Source organism: Formica exsecta, unplaced genomic scaffold (genome assembly GCF_003651465.1).
Source record: "Formica exsecta isolate Colony F162 unplaced genomic scaffold, ASM365146v1 scaffold543, whole genome shotgun sequence".
NCBI lineage: Eukaryota > Metazoa > Arthropoda > Insecta > Hymenoptera > Formicidae > Formica > Formica exsecta.
The window spans coordinates 251961-260632 of record NW_021852672.1 but is presented as its reverse complement, the minus strand read 5'-3'; the positions used below and the strand labels follow the sequence as shown (position 1 = coordinate 260632).

The 8672-nt window shown below is 28.9% G+C and overlaps 1 protein-coding gene across 2 annotated transcripts; it reads left to right on the top strand.

Moving 5' to 3' along the window:
* The first annotated feature begins 1758 nt into the window (after window positions 1–1758).
* Window positions 1759–8568, top strand: LOC115241934 (glucose dehydrogenase [FAD, quinone]-like). 2 transcript variants are annotated; one of them, XM_029817907.1, is made up of 2 exons: window positions 1759–1875; window positions 6353–8568. In XM_029817907.1, exon 2 carries the CDS (start codon window positions 6387–6389, stop codon window positions 8265–8267), a length of 1881 nt encoding a protein of 626 aa, XP_029673767.1. In that variant the 5' UTR covers window positions 1759–1875; window positions 6353–6386; the 3' UTR covers window positions 8268–8568. The 2 variants fall into 2 exon arrangements, with proteins under 2 accessions (XP_029673767.1, XP_029673768.1); XM_029817908.1 differs by having other exon boundaries at window positions 1783–1875; window positions 6356–8568.
* Window positions 8569–8672: the final 104 nt, after the last annotated feature.

Genomic DNA, 8672 nt, shown 5'->3' with positions numbered 1-8672 from the left:
AAAAAGTGCTTTTGTTACTTATTGTTAGATGCGTTAGATTAGTATAGAAAAATTAATTTTATTTTCATAAAAGAAAAAGATTTTTATTTTTTATTTTTATCGTTTTTTCAAGAAATTTATTAAATTTCATTTTCTTTTTATTTCATTTTCTTTTCACCTTTTGCTCTTCCTTTGCATCAGAGGATTTTGAGCGATAACTTCTTAAGGAAGAATTTTTCGACCCATGTTTATAGGAAATTTTTTGTTCAGAATTAAATTTCCTATAAGATCTCAAAGTCTGGTTGGAACGTTCGGGGCCACCCTGTATACATATATAGAGAGATATTTCAAAAATAAATAAGATAAACTATTATATTAAAAAAAACAGTTTTGTAGCAATGAAAGAAATGGATGAGATAAATTTATCTGCTAGTAGAAGGGAAAAGAATCTATTGTATAGAGTTCGAAATATTTCAGTCTGACAATGTATTAAACAATTGCTGTTCCCTGAACGCTATATATCTTCCCTCTTATATAAATTTATTTCATTACTGTCATGATTGAAAAAAAAAATTTTCATTTAAAATCTTCTAAAGAAAAAGAAATAAATATGATCCTATTAACTTCGTCGAATAATTAAATTCAATGGAAATTTATCTGATAATAAATAAAACATGGTAGAACTTTTTTTTTTATATTTTAGATGTTAAAAACTATTTTCGATAGAAAGATCGCAAAATACAGGAATTGAGAGTCATGTAATCATCATGCCAACAGTCATCAACGGAAACACAAAAAGGAAAAAATAAAAAAAAGCCTTTAATCTTATCAAAAAAGTTTGGACAATTACACAAGACGCAAGATAAACCTAATAAGAAATTAAATTAAATGATTACATAATAGACATTTTATCTACATACTTAATTAATAGACATTTAATAGACGTTTTTCCGATCTGTATTTCCCCCAAAAATAATTATGGAGTCTAAGCAAATTATAGAGTCTAAGCAAACTTTGATAATTACTACGCTTGAAATTTTCTCGTTTCTCTTTCCTTTTTTACTACAAAAATAAACCAAGTGTGTTTCTCAAAAGATATAAGATCTGCAAAAATCATTATTTTAGCAGATTATGCAGTTTTATATTTTAAGGACGGACAATGACTTTGTAAATACTATACAAAAATGTTTTTGCGTTCAGAAAGCTTTCAGTTAAATAAGCTTTAACGATATAATCAAAGCATTTTCACCTTCAATCAGTCTTAATAACAATATAAGAGAGATTTGATTCTAACGCTTAGTTATCAAGTTATATAAACATGCAATTAATTGTATTATACTTATATAATAAAAAATATGATGATGAAGAAGCGGAGAGGTTGTAATTTAAATAGACATCATTAATATACAATTTAAAAAACGCAAGTTGTATTTAAAAAAAAACAGAGCCGTAAAATGTGAAATAATAGCACATTGCATAATGTGCTATTATACATTATTGCATGCATTATGATGCATGCACTGTAAATATTTTTTGACATATACTTGCACTTTTTTATTCTTTTTTAGAAACATTAATTGTAACTACAAAATTACTATTACTTTGTATTACTTTGTAATCTATTTGCACTACAAATTGTGAATTATGCACAATTCCGCAATTTACACGTATTTGTTTTCATAGTGATAAGAAAAATGATTAATTGATTACAGAATTTTAAATATCTTGATAAGATAAAAATATATGAAAACGTGATAAACAAACCTGCGCATGCGTGTTGAAGGTGAATGTTAGCCTTAACTATCTTATGAAAGGAGAGTCAGTCTGTTTTAAATTACAGTTTCTTCAGGCCTTCAGTACGAATCAAGCTGTCGTTGAAACTTGAAGAATTCATCGGTAAGCTGTTTCCTAAAAATTTCTAATTAGATATAATTACAATTATAATTTCATACATTATAATTATAGTTTAACAGAATTAGAGAGACAGAAAAAACGTTACTATTCGTATGTATAATATAAAGAAAAATAATTATATTAAATAAAAAAATAAATATAAAAGAGAAAACGGGAAAAATCTTCTAGAATGTCAACGCGCGTGCACGATCAAAGTAAATAATTAGTAGTTTAAAAAGAAAGAAAGATATTTTATATAAAACAATAGAGAAAGAAAGAGAAGAAAGGGGAAGACAGGAAGGGAGAAAAAGATATAAACAAAATCTTTTTTAAATTGTGAGTAATTAATTTTTTTTAAATATGGTATATATATAATATAAATAAATTTTTACTTTGTATAACATTGAAAAATACATTTCTAAAGATACGTTTCTATAATAAGAAAAACACTTGTTATCTAGCATATGTAATAGCATTCTATTATATAAGCTAGTTAGATTAAAGTACAACATTTTCAAGACCGGTATTATTACGCATATTTCAATACGTATAAAATTATGCTTCCTATGTTGATAGACAGAGGAAAGTATTTACTTATAAAATATCTTTATGTTAATTGAAGATGATATAAATTTAAATTCCTTTAACAAATTAAAAAATATATACTACATTTTTCAGATTTATTGATTTAAATAAAATATCTATTTTTTATACACACTTTGATGGTTCTAAAAAATATTGCATTTAAAGCCTCGGAAAAAGTAAGAGCTGCATCGTGTACTAAAAAATATAAATAGAATAAATATTTAAGTATTTATAGTTTTAAATACTTTAAATGTATTACACGTATGGGCAGAATAACATAAAAGTAATAAATAAAATATTATCATATATTCAGTAAAATAATAAAATAAATAAACCGTAAAATAATTTATAATAATTATCTAAATAATGTTTTTTCTATATAATTTATCCTCATATTTCAAATGTTCAATAGTCACTTTGCACAATACAATAACTCTTGACTTAATTTTCAAAGTTCATATGCATAGTCACGTATAAGTATATTAGTTTCACGATGCTATCCCGTGACACTTCGAAAACAGAATAAATTGTGTTTTCAAAATAACAAGGTCAAATGATCAATATATGTACATATATATGTATACATCATGAATGATTTTTTTCTTGCTGCGAGGGAAAAATCCATGAACTATTTAAGTAGAGAAGGTTATTGCTCTTCTGTATCTCTCCACTTTTGTTATCTGTACTTTTACAATTCCTTACCAATCTTCCTACATGATTGTCTTCGAATAGAAATTTCAAGATGCGTTAAACAGAATTTTGAAAAACCTAAAACTAGAAATTTTTTAAAACAACAGAGAAAATTAGTTTTGAATATTATATAATTAAAAATAAGACTTGCTTTCTCTCGTTAATTTTAACAGTTCAGAAATGTTCTTAATTAACAAATATAGTTAACAATATAAAGCGAATAATTAAGAATCAATATTTCGAAATTTTATTTCGGCTCAAACTTTTTATTATTATACAAGATGTTAAAGTATTCAATGATATAAATAACGAGTAGACAATTTCTTTTGAAAAATATATATTGAATTAATTTCTTTTTAATTAATTGTATATAGTTTACGAAAATAGCATGCTATCAATTTAATTATATAAGAAACGCATTTATTTTTATTTTATCATTTATTTTATTATTTATTTATTTCTTATCTTTATCTTACTATTTACTTTATTATTTATTTATATCTCTTATATTATATTGATTTTTACTATCTCTCAAAATTAGTGTGATAAATGGAATACACATTTCTTTACAAAAATATATTTAAATATCAGATATAGATTATAAATGATTGAACTGAAGAACTTCCTTGGAGAAAATAATTTTTTAAGTTGTAAATGACTACCAAATTTTTTAGACAATTTTAAGTTAAAAATGTGTTATCATTTAATGAAATCTTAATTTATGATTTTCAATTTTTATTTTTTTTTTACTCAGATGTGTGTGTGTGTGTGTGTGTGTGTGTGCGTGTTAAATAATTAAAAATTTGATAATAATTCGTTTTAATAGATACAGCTTGGATAGTCTTCACTTATTTGATCTTAACATCCCAGACAGCACATAAAATTAAACGATGACGAAAAAATGTCTTTTTTAAGTCATCTTTTCGCAAGGCTAAAAGATCTATAAAGGATGTCTTTCTGATTACAAAAAGATCGTCTTTTGAAAGATGTCTAAAAAATGTCTATAACACATTTTTTCGTTTTGCCGAAAAGACAACCTAAGAAAGACATCTTTTCGTCATCTTTTTATAGATGTCTTTTTGGCGAAGCGAAAAGATGGCTAAAAGTTTTTTTGGTTTACGAACGAAAAGCGCGGCTAATAAGATTGTAATTATTTCTTATCTCAGTTTAATTTCTGATACAATCCTCATACAGACAATTCAGATATTGAACTGATTTTTGGAAAATTGGGCAGATAAATGTCCGATTTTCACTATTCAAACAGAAATTGTCCAAAGAACTGTGAAAATCGTTTGTTTTAACTCCCATAAATAAAAAAAAATTCCACAAATAAAATGTTTAGTTTCATGAATTAAATTTTTTAAATTTGATTATACATACATATATGTGTTGAGCTAAATATTTTTGTCCATACATAGGATATAATTGCAATATATAAATACAATATAATCACATTTATAAATGGCAAATTACAGCTTATCAATAATATTTATGCAATATTATTTGTAATACTCAATTTTGTTATACTTATGTAACATTAATATAACCGCATTTATTAGATTTTAACTCTACAACACATATAATTAAAACGATTCAAAATGTCTAAAATTAGATGTCTTTTAGATATCTTATAGGTTAAGGCCGATATTACATTTATCGTACGGCAAACTTTTTAAGCATATTGATTGGCTGCAAAATAGAAACTTTCTTGAGTCTCTAGAAATTATTTAATCAATGCGCTTAAAAAGTTTGTCGTACGACAAATGTAATATCGGCCTTAGGCTACAAGATGACTTTTAAAGGGACATATATTAGTCTATTAGTTATCTTTTCATCGACTATACGCTTTCACTAAAAGACACCTTTACAAAAAGTGTGTTATCTTTTAGGGCCGTGGCACATAAAAAAACTTAATCAGTAAGACTTAAGACGTAAGCGAATTGACCAATCACGGTCGAACAGTAAGGCAGCCATATTGAAACGTAAGCTACGCTGAAAATTCCGTATGGTTGAAATTCTTAAGTCTTAAGTCTTACTGCTTAAGTTTTTTTATGTGCCACGGCCCTTAGTCATTTTTTAGACAACTTGGTGCTATCTGGGATTGACCATGATCTCCATGAAAATTAATCATCTTGGTTTTAAGAGACGGTCCTTGAGAAATTACAATGTCATAAAAATAATATATTATATTAAGTATATCAAATGACATTTATTTTGTTATCATTTATACTGAAAATAATAATATTGAAAAATATTTTACGAATATACTAAAAAATATTTTCTTCGGCAAAAGTAAATCATGTAAGTCGCATTTAACTGAATCATGAAGTGCGACAGATAGAAGAAACGACATTGTTATTCGGTATCGAGAAAACAATAGTATTGATAAGATATAATTTTAAACTCAATGCATTCAAAACGTTGCATATAGTATTAAGAAATGGAAATATAGTAAAAAGATTTAAAGATTACATATGTTCAATAGTTGATAATAAATGCATATACATAATTATCTATTTATATACTACAGTTCTACTAAGCATATGTAATCTTTTCATTACAAAATAAAATAAACTTTCATGTATTCGCGAAATCATATTCAAAATAATATTTTCTTAAAAGTTATACTTATATATTAATAAATCAACAAGCAAGATTCTGATAACTTTGAAAATATAATATGAGAATGATATTTTTTAGATATTTAAAATGTTAAGAACACAATCGTTAAAAAAACAAAAAAAACTGTGGCTAAATATTTTCGAGTTATTAACAAAAATAGAGAAATATAGTAGAAAGCAAATCCTGTACGATCTCTTATCACGTTTATAACTTCTTATGGTTCTGTAATAATTATAGTTAGGACTAATTGAAATATTATAAAATATAAATACAAATAATTTAATAAATTTGAGGCTTTTATCTTATTTCTTTAAAAAGTAATTTTTCTCCGATATGTTTTATCTGTATTTTCATAGCATTAATATCAATATTTAACAATGTCTTTGTGGCTCCGTCGCAAATGTACTAAAAATAATTGCTGCAAAATTTTTATTCTAAAATAAAATATTAAATTTCAAAATAATTTCTTATTCTTAAAAACCTTTATTCTTAGACATATTTAATTGATTCTTACTTGCATTATGTACTCATTTGTATAAGGCATTCTAGTGATACATTAAATATTAACAAATGTTTTCTTCAGCAGGTATAAATTGCTTCGTACGTGCACTTGAATCATGGAAGCGTGCTTGACTGCTAGTTGTGCAGCTGCAGCGAGTGGTTCTCCCGCTAATATCTTCGCACAACTGGTGCAAACGCTTCTAGCAGCGCAATGCAGCTTAGCCAGTGATATTTACCCCCCAGATCGCTCAGAAGAGATTGCCACTTCTAATATAGAATTTGACTTCGTGATTGTTGGTAGTGGAAGCGCTGGATCTGTGGTGGCCAATCGTTTGACCGAAATAGAAGACTGGAAAGTATTGTTGATTGAAGCTGGCGAGAATCCTTCAATACTAAGCGAGATTCCCGGGACCTTTTTACTGCAAATAGACTCACCGCAAGATTATTCATACGATGTTGAACCCGAAAAATTTGCTTGCCACGGTAGCAAAAACAAATTATGCAAGTGGCCAAAAGGTAAGGCTCTCGGCGGCTCCTCTATTCTAAATGCTATGCTCTATATTTATGGCAACGATGAGGACTACAACGAATGGTCTCGAATGGGAAACAAAGGATGGAGCTACAATGAAATCCTGCCATATTTCAAGAAATCGCAATCTTGCGGTCATGGACATAGTGACGAGTGGAGAAGCAAATACTGTAGTCATGACGGACCATTAAATGTCAGATATTTTAATTATACCAATCCGGGCATATTTAATATGGTTCTAGACGCCGCTCGCGAGTTGAACGTGCCTATTTTGGACATTATTAATAACGGCGAAAAATATATTGGATATGGCATAGCCCAGGGCACCTTGGATAAAGGTCGCAGAATGAGTTGTTCAAAAGCCTTCCTGTCGCCAATTAAAGATAGAAGCAATCTGTATGTAATGAAATCTACTCGAGCCGACGCCATTCTCCTCGATGGTACTCAAGCGGTCGGAGTACGCGTGACTTTGAAAGACGGAAGGTCAATCGACGTGAAGGCCTCGAAGGAAGTGATCCTGTCGGCCGGCAGCATCGGTAGTCCCCAACTCCTTATGCTCTCTGGTATTGGACCTAAACAGCATTTATACGAAATGGGGATACCTAGTGTCGTTGATTTACCTGTCGGCAAGAATCTTCAGGATCATCTTAAATGGATCGGCATGTTCTGGGTTTTTAAAAATCACAGTGCAACACCTTCGCCCGCATATTTATTAGACGAAGCTTACGAGTACTTAATTTACAATCGAGGTCCCTTGGCAAGTAGCGCAGCTTATGATCTTCATGGGTTCGTTAACGTACATGATCCGAGTTCCAAGTATCCAAACATTCAGTTTCATCATATCCATTTTCAACAAGGGCAAGTGGACAAAACGTTCATTACACTCATGCAGTTTCACGTAAACGAAGAACTAAGTCAAGAGATAGCAAAAATTACAACAGAGGAAACGACACTCGCTCCTGTACCTGTTCTGCTAAAGCCGAAGAGCATAGGCGAATTGCGGCTACGTAGCAAAGATCCGGCAGATCCAGTCAGAATCTTTGCCAATTATTATTCCGCAGAAGAGGACGTAGAAACGATGTTAAAGTCTTTGGATGTCGTGAAGAAAATGATGAACACGGAGTCATTTAAACGGCATGGAGTAAGATTGCATCACCTAAACATTGCGGGTTGCCGTGATACTGAACCTGATTCTGAAGAATATTGGAAGTGTAATCTGCGACATATGTCGTCTACAATTTATCATCCTGTTGGAACGGCCAAAATGGGTCCTCAAGACGATCCCACAGCTGTCGTGAGTCCACGATTAAAGGTCCACGGCATACAGGGATTAAGAGTGATTGATGCATCCATCATGCCGACAATTACTAGTGGAAACACAAATGCGCCTACGATAATGATAGGCGAGAAGGGTGCAGATTTGATCAAGGAGGACTGGGCAATTATAAAAGACAAGGATGAATTGTAGAAAGTAAATTTTAAAACTTTTGGTTATTTCAAAACATTTTTCTTTCCCTTCTTATTTTTTTAATTTCTGATATTGTAAAGAATAAATCAAACAAATTTTTAAAACTAGATCTAGATATAAGAGGTGAATATTGTCTTAGTTTCAAATAATAAATAGATCATGTATACATATACGCCTATATAGACACGTTTTCGCGTAAAAGTCGTGTTAACTAAACTCTAAAAATATAATTATAGGATTCTCTCAATCATTTCTTATACAATATAAGTTTTTATTTTAATATTTAAGTTAATTTTTTATTGGGAACGTATAGGTACGTATATATATATATACACAATAAAGAGATATATTATTATATACCTGTATATTCTAATAATATATATATCTGTATATTCTTAATAAAAA

Excerpts from the sequence above, each read along its gene's own strand:
- LOC115241934 (XM_029817907.1), top strand. The coding sequence starts at position 6,387 with ATGGAAGCGTGCTTGACTGCTAGTTGTGCAGCTGCAGCGAGTGGTTCT.